Raw genomic sequence first — 14222 nt, 5'->3', positions numbered from 1 at the left:
AGGTCTGCAAGGCCTTCTGCATCTGTGTTTTAAAAGTATGGATCATCCCCTTGGGCTCTGCCTTGTAGGTGGGGCAAAATGGGGTGTTGGTCAGGTGTTTGATATTGTTGTGGTGACAGAAGGCCTGAAAATATGATGACATGAATTGGGGACCGTTTTCTCACATCAGGTTGTATGACCTGCTCTCAGTGGCAAATATCAACAGGAGTACACAGATGGTAGCAGGTGTGGTAGTTCATGGCATCCACACCACATAAGGGAAGTTTAAGAGGGCATCAATCACCAGCAGATACATAACTTCCAGAAATGACCCAGCAAAATCAATGTGGATCCTCTCCCATGTGTCGTCAGAGTGGAGCCATGTCGAGAAATGTGCAGGGTCAGCCTAATTGAAGGAGCAGGCACAATAGGAATGCACATGCATTCGATGTTGGCATCTTTGCTAGGCCAGTAGACATGCCACTATGTCAAAATGTTCGAGCCTATTATTCTCCATTGGGAAGCATGAAGGAGCTGGAGGGTTCAGGACTGGAATGGGGGAGGAATAGCAACCCGGCATTCAGAGACCTCCGTAGCAGACTTTAAGACACTCTTTGTGACATTAAGCCAGTAGCACAATGCAAAATAATTGAAAAAGGCCAAGTCAGGTTGGCTGGAAGCAAGCTCTTTTCAACCCTTCTGTATCACAGATAAAATTTCCTGCAGGGCCAGGTCATGGGACAATATCCTGGCCCACATGTAAGGTCTGCAGGAGTTTGTCCACAGTTTATTTTAGATGTTGGTCCAGGGCAAAACTAACCGATTCCTAGTGGTAAAATTGTGCTTCGCAGCCAGTAGAAAGGCAGGACTCGGCATCTACATTGGTGTGCTGGGCAGTGGAATGAAAGTGGATTTCCTGGTGGTACTTGCATAAAAGTGACGATGAGTGCTGCAGACACACATTGATAGGCATAAAAGTAATGATGGTGCTGCAGACACACGTTGATAGGCAGCCGACTACGAAAATTTGGTCACCCTTATTGCACAACTGATTTAGGTGTGCAGTTTGCTGCCACTTGGGGAATAAACTTCTCTTAGTACATTATTTTGCGCAGTAATGACTCCAACTGTTTAAGATTAATAGGAGTTGACACATTACTGATCACTTTGATTTGGTTAAATGTGAATGTTTCTTTTATTTCCGTCATTGCTTCTTTGAGACACCGTTTGAACTATAGTGGTGAAAGACTTAAACTCTTCTCAATCTGAGCACTTTTGGTCTTCCATTATTATTATTATTATTATTATTATTATTATTATTATTATTATTTCCCCTTTGTTCTTGTACATATTGTGTGTTACACATCTTTCCCTATAGCTTACTATATATAGGGAAACATTCCACATGGGAAAAATATATCTAAAGACAAAGATTCTATAACTTACCAAACGAAAGCGTTGGTACGTTGATAGAGACAATAACAAACACAAACACACACACAAATTCGTTGGTACGTTGATAGAGACAATAACAAACACAAACACACACACAAATTTCAAGCTTTCGTAACCCACGGTTGCTTCATCAGGAAAGAGGGAAGGAGAGGGAAAGACGAAAGGATGTGGGTTTTAAGGGAGAGGGTAAGGAGTCATTCCAATCCCGGGAGCGGAAAGACTTACCTTGGGGGGAAAAAGGGGCGCGCGCGCGCGCGCGCGCGCACACACACACACACACACACACACACACACACACACACACACACACACACACACATCCATCCATCCATCCGCACATATACAGACACAAGCAGACATGTGTAAAGGCAAAACTCTTTGCGTGTTTGAAACTTTCTGTAAGTGTTGTCTAGTATAATAGTCATGAATGACAAAACTTTGTACCAGTTACTGTATTACAAAAATTAATCAACAGCATCGAAATGAAAAGGCAGTATTCTGTACGTAATACATGAAGGCCTTCATTTGCTCCTATGTTTTTCTTTAAAATGTTGTACAATGTGATGCACTGTACCTAACACATTGAAAATATCCAACACACATAACCACAAAACATCAGTAATAAATATACTATTATTACGCTTCCGTACTTTGAAAAAATAAAACATATTGGAATTTTCTAAAAAAATATAACCAGTTTTTGAAAATATAATGTAATTGGATGGATAAAAAAATCTACTTGCCAAGGAGCAACAGGAGAAAATACATGTAAAGATATTGAAATTTGCAAGTTTTTGGAGCCAGTGGCGTCTTCTTATGGTAGAAGGGCTGAAGGGCGAAGAAGAGGGGTGAAGGTTTAAGAAATGGGGAGAGTTCAGAAAAGTTGCTCAGAACCCCGGGTCATGGGTCCTGGGCAACTTTTCTGAACTCTCCCCATCTCCTAAACCTCACCAGTCCTTTTTCTTCACTCCTCTTCCTCACCCTCCAATCTTTCTGCCCGTAGAGGGCTCTGAAAGCTTGCAAATTTCAATACCTTTCTGTGTATTTCCACCTGCTGTCACTTGGTCAGTAGATTTTTTATCCTTACAGTCACATTTAAAATTGGAATTTAATTTCCTAGTTTTCTACAATTACAGTGAAGGCAGTGTTATTTAGTTTTTTATCCAGTTAGTTTAAATTAAAATTCAATACAGTAATTCATACTACAGAGTACTATGCTACTTAATATAACCAGTTATCTTTGTTTGCTTTTTGTGTTTGAGATGTGCATACACATTTTGCATTTGATGATGCATTCATTGTAATGTCTCATCATTGCCATTTATATTAAACCCTTCTTTGACTATGAGATATTTCTGTAAAGTTTTCAGTGCATTGAAAGTTTTGATGAGTGATGCCACAAAAAACTGCTCTTCATGTTCATTTTCACGTTCGTCAGTCGTGTTGGCTTTGGATGTCAGATACAATTTCTTCTTTGCTTGCTGTTGTGTACGTGGTAAGACTGTAGTCTACCTGGGCAAAGTTCTCTGTTTCACAAGTTGACAAAGGTAGACAAAATTCTTGTACTAATCCCGCCAGCAGAATGCAGAATATCATACTACTCTCCATCACCACCACCATCAGTTGTTGCTGAAAACATGCTGCCCTCGCTGTGGGATGATGAAGAAAGATCTCTGAGTCTTGCATGTTTAAAACAATTGACAGTTGTCTTTTGCCTGACATTTTCCCACACTTTTGATGCCATTAAAATTGCACCAAGAACATTGAAAACTGTTTCTTTCTCTTCTTCGGTTTTTTGTAACATGTTCATCACTTTTAGTTTCCTGTACTACATTTACAGAGATTTTGTAACTCCCAGGTCCATAGGTTGTAAAACTGAAGTTATGTTTAGAGGTAAAAACTTGAGCTTCATGCACTGCAAATTGTCAGCTACTGGATGAGCAGGGTAGCTACTAACCAGGAAAGGAAACATTGTATCCAAGGTGATGAACAATTGAAGTTTGAATTTCCCAACAGATGCCCAAATTCATTGGCTTTTGCTTGAAGAATAGGTCCTTTGATTGGTACATTCTTTGATCTTTGCCGCTTAAACCATGTAAATAAAGCTTCTTCAGTATCTTTGGGTTCATGTGATCTCACCTGTTTGACTTTTAAAGATCTTTGTTTGAAAAGAGACTTTATTTTCTCTCTCTGTCCTGCCAAATTGTAGAAATCATTGAGTGTGGCATGCGCCATTCCTTCATGATGCAGAAGTTTGTTTCCATATTTTCTAATCACCATTTTATGTGTGACTTTTCTTTAGTATTAAATAGGTTCCTATCTTTCTGCGACATATTCAAAGCAACGCTCCCATTGACTGTTTAACACACACACACACACACACACTTGCGATATACAGAAAACAAGAGTCAGAAAATAAGAATTAAATTATTATTAGTAATCCGCAAATATGTAACAAACAGAAATGAACATTGGACATTATAGCTGATACATTTATGCAGAACCATTAGATTTCGATGTTATAGCCAATGCGTCTTTAAAAGTGACGCTACTATAAATGGTATCAATTGTAATACTGTTAGTACTGTATCACCCTCAGGTTTGTAACTGTAGCTTATTTTTTTACAGCTCTCCAGGTCTAATTGAGTCACACAGCCACAAAAACTTCTTGCTGCATAGTTGCTCCAATAGGATCAATCTAAGTAATCAACTTAGAAAGGTCTCGACTTTTTTTCTTTTTTTCACCTCTTTAGACATCAAAGTGTATTGGCTAGGAAACATTCACTCGATGGAACTGTGAACTGAGTCACATTCCATCCAAGTATGACCTTTCTCCAAAAACTTTAGTGTAATTAATACTCCTGTGTTAAAGTTAATCTTAAAAGAGCATTTGATAATATCATGTTTTGTTTGCAGCTATTGGAATGCAAAATGACTTGGACAGGATTTTCCTTCATCACTTTTGACAGTGTATCCATGGTACATGAGGAAAAAGTTGATACAACCAATTCACCTTGCATTTCATCAAACCAGTAACAAATGGCATGCCAACTTTATAACTGGACATTGTAAAGTTATGAACAGCCGTTATAGTTTTACAATAAAATGCCCTTGCATGTAAAAATGGAGCTACTTTCACGGCCTGTAAGTCCATGGTGTACACTGAGCAGAACTTCTGCTGGGGACCTTTCTCATCTAGATAATTTTGCAGCTTTGCATGCACTTTCCATTCTGTGTGCTGCAGTTGCCTATATGTATACAACACAAATCCCACAAATCACAGGGGTCTTTATGGTGGGAAAGTAAGTTAAGGTACCCTCTCTGAAAATCAAGAAATCAAGTTGAAGGTGGCCTAACTTAATGGCGGAACCTTCTCCATATTTCATTTTACCTTGAAAGTCCATAGTCCTGTTCTTTGCATTGTAAAATAGGCTAAAGGTATAGTTTGGAGGGGATTTCATGCAGTAATGTGATGCCAGTTTCAGAAAGCAGTCCATGAATTCTTTTATGAAGGTTCTGTCATCTTTTTTCTTCATTTGTCTTACTGTAGAACATTTTGATTCTGAATCAGGGCTCATAACATGGTGGAATTATCCAGCCAATATCATACAGTCCATTCTTGAATCCCAAGAGTAATGAGAAATGTTTTTTCATATCATTTCTCAAAAGAGAAATCGGTGTGCCGTGTATCCTGGATTTGCCAGAGAGCTTCCTTAGATGTTTTGTAGAAATTGTGTCCACAAGACTCATTATGTAAATTCTGCTCTGATCTCATGACTTAGTTTCTCAGATTGTGTTAAATACTGCGTGCCCATCACCAGCAGAAAATTGATGACACTTTTTTTGAATGGATTCTGACATGTCTTCAAAGTATATGTCAAGCCTAATGTTCGTATCTCTTTTGGAGTGTTACAAGTAATTTTGCCACTTCAACATTTTTTATATTCAATATATGCTTGTCCATGTATTCTCAGAATTTTATTGAAGCTGTTCTTCCAATTATTGGCTCATGCTTTAAACTACCTTTTCTTGTCAGTGTGTAAGTCACCATAAACTTTTTGACCATCCCATCCAACATCCTTGCTTCTGTCATCTTCCAATAATTTATCTGAGTGTTCTGGTAAGCAATCAGAACCATTGTGTGGCAAGTGTGTGAAGAAGTACTGTTGTTCCTGTGGCAAAGGGACTGCTGTATTTTTTGAGCATTCTTGCAGAGAAGTAGCGAAGTATCTGGATACAAAATATTTTTAAATCAGTTTAAGAAGATCAAAGTGATGCTCAAATTAATGTATTCATGATGATGATGATGATGATGATGATGATGATGATAATAATCTGAAGAAAAATTACTTATGTCATTCGATGGTCCAGGAATAGTGATTGATAACTGTATATACAGAATTAATTCTTCTTCTGTGACTTCACTATTGCTCGGATACAGTTCGTGCTTGTTGAAATCAAGCAATGGAAAATCCAGGATGGAATGTAACAATATCATGAGAAGGAAAGTTGCTACTCACCATATCGTGGAGATGCTGAGTCGCAGATAGGCACAACAAAAAATTGTGAGAGTCTTTTTGTTGTGCTTATCTGTGACTCAGCATCTCCGCTATATGGTGAGTACCAACTTTCCTTCTCATAATATTGTTCTTGCATGTTGCTCATTCTGCATTTGTAGGAGAGATACAATTAAGTATTACGTAAATTCAAGGGGAGGGGAAGGGAGAAAGGAAAGGAAAGGAACTAATGATATCGGGTGCATGAGTACTTTGTAAAGAATCAGCACTGACAAGTGCAAAATGTGTGCCAGATAACGCCTCGAACCCAGGATCTCCTGCTTACTAGGAAGTTGCATTAATCACTGTAACAATTGGACACAGTGTTTATCGCAAATGTGTGGACTATCTCGGCACTTTCTCCAGCTGACTCAAATTCCCACCTCTATCGCCATCTGTCTGCAGTTCCCATCAATGTCCTCCATACTCGCTAATTTTAGTTTCCCACTAGATGGTGTATGTAAATGCGCACCTGCACTGAAGGCTTTGGATTCATTGCCCATCGAGGCAAATCAACTATATGAATTTGTGGTGTTTTTTCTGTATCACAGCTGTGGATCCTGTGTGGTGTCTGTTCTTTTGGACATTTCCGAAAGAAAAGACACCACACATTCATGCAACTGATTTGTCACATCACAGTACTGCAGCTGTGGTACTGCTAAGTTTTATAATTTTAGTGGATTGCTTTTAATGCAGGGTAAATAGTAAAACAATTTCCTTACCGCAGTCAATAACTCTCCAAAACAAATCACTGACTTAATATGCTAATTTCAACTGAGAACCAGTTTCTTCCTCAGTAAAAAGACATATTGTAAAATGCTGTGCATTGTCATGAACTGAGGTGATAACCCAGGAACCACTTTTGTAAGCAATAATGAAGTTCTGTGACTGTGCACACTTTTGTTTTTATACAATATTCAATACCATATCCAAAACACACTGGTTTTAGACTTATGTGCTATTTCCAAATATTTTTTTGCTTTATTGCATATGTGGTTTTGTTTTATTTCATTTCCTTTGTAAATAATTCGAAATTAAAAATTTAGCATTCTGGCAGCAAGAGCAGATGTGCTGAGAGTCAAAGGCATCATCTGAAAAAATGCAAAAATCAACAATCTGTCAGTTACTGGTTTTGTTTCTTCGCCAACTGTAAGTGGGTTTTGCTTCTGAAGAAGATATGTATCAAATTTACATCCATGGGATAATAGAAACAGCAGACCCAACAACAGCCAATTGTGCTCAGAACAAGTGACATCACACCTTCGCGCAGAAACATGCGGCTACCTGAGACGGTGGTCATGTGTGTATCAGTTGCGTTCATATGAAAATCTGTGTGTGTGTGTGTGTGTGTGTGTGTGTGTGTGTGTGTGTGTGTGTGTTGTGTGTGTGTTTGTGTGTGTGTGTAATTCAGAAGAAGACCTTTTGGCTGAAAACTTACTTGTTTAGCAGTTATTTGTTGTGCCTGTCTGATTCTCCATTATATGATGTGTAGCAATCTGTCCTTTTCATTATATTGTCATTATTCCGTCCTGGATTTTCAATTGTTTGATTGTGTGTCATCTTCTAATGTTAAAACATGGAACATTTGACAAGTAATCACCTTTCTATATATTCTCCAAAAAATATTAATACCTTAAATAGAGCACAAAACATAGGTTGGTGAAATTTTGTCATTCGCGTATTTTCAAACACAATTGATTAAATGTTAGGTGACATGTTCAGTGAAGAGCCTCTTCTGAAATCCACATTGTGACTGGCTCAGAATCTCATATTTGCATGGGTGCTCAACCATTCTGAACTATATTACCCTTTACAAAACTTTTGAGAAGGAAACTAATAGTGGTATGGGTCAATAGTTAACAATACCTGCCCTAATACTGTTCTTAAAGAAGGGTCTAACAGTGGTGTACTTTAGTCTATCTGGAAAGATCCTTGAGAAAGTGAAGCATTATGTAAAGGTTGAGGACTTTTTTTGAAATAAAGAATAAAACTTAGTATAACATGAAAGGAGTTGCATATGTTTGCTTATCTTGACATTACTTTGTTGATTTTGTTCTCACATACAAAAATGTTTCGTTACGTGTTACTGACCTCGAAAATTCTGATGAGAAACTTTACAGATGAAGTTAAATTATAAGTGTTAGATTGTTTTTCTGTATCAAGTTTTTGATCAGAAGCTTTCAAAACCTAATATTTACTGTCTTTCTTCCTTTATCCCCTTTTTATTCCAAAGTATAAAGGTCACCCTATTATTTCAAACAACGGAGAATCCAGGATGGAATATAACTATATTGTGAAAAGGAAAATTGTTACTCGCCATATAGCAGAGATCCTGAATCGCAAACAGGCATAACAAAAAGACTATCACAAATATATCTTTTGACCAGTAAGGCCGACAACACACACATACACAATCACGCAAATGCAACTCACACACACATGACTGCAGTCCCAGGCAACTGAAGCTTAAGTTGCCTGAGAGTGTAGTCATGTGTGTGTGTGTGTGTGTGTGTGTGTGTGTGTGTGTGTGTGTGTGTGTGTTTGAGCGCAGGGGTGTGTATGTCATCTATTTTTGACGAAGGCCTTACTGACCGTTAGCTTTATTTGTGACAGTCTTTTAGCTGTGCATATTTGTGTCTCAGCATCACTCTAGTGTTTCTCCTTCATCTTCCACATTAGATTCTTTCAAGTGTTTTGTCTCTTTCCTTCTCCCACTCTTTGCTACTTTGAATTTCTGTTTTAGTAGTACAGTATCATGTTTCTCAATTACTTACATAAGGGCATATTTCAAATTTTTGTTAATTCTTCTCAGGTTTGTATGAAGATAGTTTTACGGCGTAAACTTATAGTCTTATTCATTTATGTTCACTGTGCTCCAGTGATTCTTTATGGTTGGGTTTTTTAAATTGAGTGACTTTTACCAACACCATTAATTTCCAAATGTATTTATTAATCTTTTAAGCATAATCTTAGTTTTTACAGATGTCTTATTTTGGTCATTTTTATCTTTAGTGCATTACATACCGCACTGCAGCGGGACCTAACAAATCTCGTCAGAGGAGGAAAGGTGTAACTGCATCACAGTCACAAAATGTGGGCAGGAAAAAGAGGACAACAGAGGAAGATTATGATCCTTTGCCATCTAGTGCTTATTAATGAAAGTTCAGTGTATGCATGCGTGTGTAAGTGGAATTTGACGGCAAGTGCTCTTGGAACATGAGAAACCAAAGTTAATCTTTCAAAGAAAATATTGATTCCTTTGTTAGTTTGCTCCTTTTGTATATCTTTTTAAAGGCTATTTTATGTAGTGTAACTGCAGGGAGTGTAGGGGCAGAAATTTTGTGTGTGTATGTAACTCTAATTGATTTCACTGTACATAAAGAAGTATGGTTTTGTACATATGAGGTATTTTTATGCTTACATTAAAGTCTTTTTATAACATTATGTGAATGGCAGTGAAACTATTGAGTCTTCTTGATGCAGATGATTCTTTTGCAAGTAATGTAAAATTTAATGTAATTTGGCAATTTCCCAGAGAGAGAACTGAAAAAAACCCATCAATTTAGGATAATATCCATAACGTAAGAGAGCTCTGCCAAATGAGGATCATAGTCTTCATGTATCATCACAGTTCCAACATGGTAGAACCGACTGATCATATATGCAGTGGTTCACAATTTTCTATCAGTTCACATTTAGTTAACAAACAATTTCCACATAGTGTTACATCAGCTGTAAAAGTTTCACTCAGTAATAATAATATATTTTCTTTGTAGCCTCTAACAGTAGCTTATGGTAGCATTTACCCACTCAGATATATTTTATTTGCTGTACAAATACACAAAAAATAAAAATACAACAAACAAAAATGAGAAAAAGCAAAGACAAGCCTATTTGCCAGCATAGAAGCTTGTAATAGATTAGTACAGTGTTTTTCCACCTGTGGGCTCGTGAAGTGTTGCTTGAAGGATTGTGATCACAGGAGTGACATCAGTTTAATCACTTTAAATGATGCAACCATAACTTGCAGCTTGGCAATTTTTTGAAACAGTTAATTGTAAATAGTGATTCATTATTTGTTAATAATTTTTGTGCCTTACCTATATCTACAAAGTATTTTCTTAAACAGTGTATTAGGGTGGTCGTATTTGCTTTTGGTATTTGGCCAAAAAAGTCAAGCTTTTGGGACTATAGGGTACAGCTTGTATGGTGTATGGATGATATCTTCTTTTAATTGTTTGACACGCTTCTACACACAGTCTTATACCTTCCTTACTTTTGTACATAAATTTTTAAAATAATAAAATTTACTATCTTTACAACTTGTTTTATTCTTATGGATAATCTCCTTACTTCTTCATTGGTATAGTTAAAGCTAAGAAATTGATGGAAAAAATAACTCTTGTCACCCAGTTCTCATAATTTCATTTATGCCTTGCAGTATTCGTGACAGTGCATCTGGTAGTTAATTTTCTGAACCTTTTATATAGTTAATTTCTATTTGATTCTACTTGACAATATCTATCACATTAATTGGCTATGTAGCAACCTACTTTCTACAGGGGATGTTAAAGTGTAATGATGTGTAAGTATGATGATTTTAGAGCCCCATATCAGCATTTCAAACTTTTGTTTGCTCCATGCAGTAGCTAATAATTATTTTTCTGTAGCTGTATAGCTGTATGTTAACATTTATATTAAACTACTACTAGTGAAGGCTATGGTGTTATGTTCCCCTCTCACGGGATTCAACTCACCTTAGAACAGTTCACAGTTGCGTGAAGCGTTCAGTGAATTTGAAAGTAAAATTCTATGTACAGACTTGACAGAAAATCCTAGGAAGTTCTGGTCTTACGTTAAATCAGTAAGTGGCTCGAAACAGCATATCCAGACACTCTGGGATGATGATGGCATTGAAACAGAGGATGACACGCGTAAAGCTGAAATACTAAACACCTTTTTCCAAAGCTGTTTCACAGAGGAAGACTGCGCTGCAGTTCCTTCTCTAAATCCTCGCACAAACGAAAAAATGGCTGACATCGAAATAAGTGTCCAAGGAATAGAAAAGCAACTGGAATCGCTCAACAGAGGAAAGTCCACCGGACCTGACGGGATACCAATTCGATTCTACACAGAGTACGTGAAAGAACTTGCCCCCCCTTCTAACAGCCATGTACCGCAAGTCTCTAGAGGAACGGAAGCTTCCAAATGATTGGAAAAGAGCACAGGTAGTCCCAGTCTTCAAGAAGGGTCGTCGAGCAGATGCGCAAAACTATAGACCTATATCTCTGACGTCGATCTGTTGTAGAATTTTAGAACAGGTTTTTTGCTCGAGTATCATGTCGTTTTTGGAAACCCAGAATCTACTATGTAGGAATCAACATGGATTCCGGAAACAGCGATCGTGTGAGACCCAGCTCGCTTTATTTGTTCATGAGACCCAGAAAATATTAGATACAGGCTCCCAGGTAGATGCTATTTTTCTTTACTTCCAGAAGGCGTTCGATACAGTTCCGCACTGTCGCCTGATAAGCAAAGTAAGAGCCTACGGAATATCAGACCAGCTGTGTGGCTGGATTGAAGAGTTTTTAGCAAACAGAACGCAGCATGTTGTTATCAATGGAGAGACGTCTACAGACGTTAAAGTAACCTCTGGCGTGCCACAGGGGAGTGTTATGGGAACATTGCTTTTCACAATATATATAAATGACCTAGTAGATAGTGTCGGAAGTTCCATGCGGCTTTTCGCGGATGATGCTGTAGTATACAGAGAAGTTGCAGCATTAGAAAATTGTAGTGAAATGCAGGAAGATCTGCAGTGGATAGGCACTAGGTGCAGGAAGTGGCAACTGTCCCTTAACATAGACAAATGTAATGTATTGCGAATACATAGAAAGAAGGATCCTTTATTGTATGATTAGATGATAGCGGGACAAACACTGGTAGCAGTTACTTCTGTAAAATATGTGGGAGTATGCGTGTGGAACGATTTGAAGTGGAATGATCATATAAAATTAATTGTTGGTAAGGCGGGTACCAGATTGAGATTCATTGGGAGAGTGCTTAGAAAATGTAGTCCATCAACAAAGGAGGTGGCTTACAAAACACTTGTTCGACCTATACTTGAGTATTGCTCATCAGTGTGGGATCCGTACCAGATCGGGTTGACGGAGGAGGTAGAGAAGATCCAAAGAAGAGCGGCGCGTTTCGTCACAGGGTTATTTGGTAACCATGATAGCATTACGGAGATGTTTAATAAACTCAAGTGGCAGACTCAGCAAGAGAGGCGCTCTGCATCGCGGTGTAGCTTGCTCGCCAGATTTCGAGAGGGTGCGTTTCTGGATGAGGTATCGAATATATTGCTTCCTCCTACTTATTCCTCCCGTGGAGATCACGAATGTAAAATTAGAGAGATTAGAGCGCACATGGAGGCCTTCATACAGTCGTTCTTCCTGTGAACCGTACGCGACTGGAACAGGAAAGGGAGGTAATGACAGTGGCACGTAAAGTGCCCTCCGTCACACACCGTTGGGTGGCTTGCGGAGTATAAATGTAGATGTAGATGTTGTAGCTACATCATATTCAGAAGTGTTTGTTGCTAATTTATATGTTTCATTCATTACAAGGTGTTTTAATATGGGTGCATCCACTAAAGTCTGCTTAATGTTTTAAAAGCCTCAGATGTTCCTTCACTCCATTTCATTTTGGCTCTTTGTTTTAATAATGACAATACTCTGGTAGCGTTCATAAGTTACGCTGTATGTAGCGATGGTAAAATCCAGCTAATCATAGGAAAGAGCATAATTGTTTTACATTTTTCAGTTCAGGACAGTATGTAATCACTCTTATCCTTTCTGGATCTGGTGTTATTGATGGATTCTTACTAGATGCTCTAAGACTTGAATTGTTCTCGTCCAAAATGTGATTTTGGTAACTTAATTGGAATGCCGTTTTCACAAATCTTGTGTATTGTTTTGGTTAAGAAAATGCAGTCTTCTTCCCATGTCGTGGACACTAGTAAAATATCATCTATATCGATAATTTACACTTGTAAAAACTCTTTACCTAAAACTTCATCTAGCGTCTGTATAAATACCGAGACTGGAATATTCCGTCCAAAGGGGAATACCCTAAACTGATATGCCTTGCCATCAAATGAAAATGGTGCATACTTTCTTGAATTTTCATCTACATGGGAGTCAAATCAGTTGAGCTAAAATACTTCCCTTGCTCAAACTTAGCTAGTAATTTGTCTACACATGTAGGTCTGTTTCTTTCCGTCTCTGTATATGTATTAAGTGTTCTTGTGCCTATTAACACCTGCAGCTTGCTTTACTACTAGTACAGGATTGTTACAAAGGCTTAAACTTCTTTCTATTAAGTTATTTCCTTATTTACTACAGATCTTAAACTTATTGGAATAGGATATGGCATACAAAAAAACAGTACACTATCTTTTATTTTAAATTGAGAGACATACTCACCAATCAGACCTGGTTTATCAGAAAGCACACTTCTATACTTCAGCAAGATTATATAGAAATCATTCCATTGTTCTTCAGTTAGCAGATTAGATTTGTAAGCTTTAGTCCTTATTTGTTCATTTAATTCATCAAAATCCATTGTTTATCCCTCTTTACTCACTACCTGGGTAGTAGCGACTAAATGCATTTTATCAAGTAATGTGTGGAGTTATTTACTGAATGACTTATCTTAAATGGCACTACATATTTTAAAAATTCCACTGTTACAGTATAATATTTAAACATCAAAGTGTGATTTTAAATTATATGTCAGTTACCAATCAATGCCTAATAGTATTTGTAAAGTAACATTTTTAACTACTAACAGAGTTTGTTTGAACTTAAAGTTATTTGTACCTATGTGTAGCCATGTTTCTTTTCTAGCTAATATCCCTTTACTTACAATTATATATGCTGATAATGGGTCGTGACTTTCAATTAAAATGTCCTCTCCTGTATGGGAACTACATAATGCGTTAAACGACAGTATACGGGAGTTTGGGTCTGGCTATCGATCATGCACGGATAGCCTAAGTGGTCAAGACAACCGCTCACGTGAAGTGGGAAATCCAAGTTTGTGTTCTGCTCCAGCAAAAATTTTCGTTGTCATCATTTCCTTATAAAGCTGATGATGGTCGCAAGTGCAACTGCAAATACATTTCATGTACACTGCTGGAAAAAAAATTAGTACACCATTTTAGAAATTTCC

The 14222-nt window shown here is 37.6% G+C and overlaps 1 protein-coding gene across 2 annotated transcripts in view; it reads left to right on the top strand.

Annotated features, from left to right (window-relative positions):
- LOC126195221 (uncharacterized) overlaps nucleotides 1–9434 on the top strand; it is a 196770-nt gene extending 187336 nt beyond the window's left edge. For both annotated transcript variants that reach the window (XM_049933743.1, XM_049933742.1), the window contains exon 11: nucleotides 9003–9434. In XM_049933743.1, the coding sequence (XP_049789700.1) occupies nucleotides 9003–9146 (144 nt within the window). In that variant the 3' untranslated portion in view covers nucleotides 9147–9434. The remainder of the gene's footprint in view (nucleotides 1–9002) is intronic.
- Nucleotides 9435–14222: the final 4788 nt, after the last annotated feature.

The sequence above is a fragment of the Schistocerca nitens genome, chromosome 7, assembly GCF_023898315.1.
Source record: "Schistocerca nitens isolate TAMUIC-IGC-003100 chromosome 7, iqSchNite1.1, whole genome shotgun sequence".
Taxonomy (NCBI): Eukaryota; Metazoa; Arthropoda; class Insecta; order Orthoptera; family Acrididae; genus Schistocerca; species Schistocerca nitens.
The sequence above is the reverse complement of the archived record's forward strand: the minus strand, read 5'-3'. Positions and strand labels throughout refer to the sequence as shown.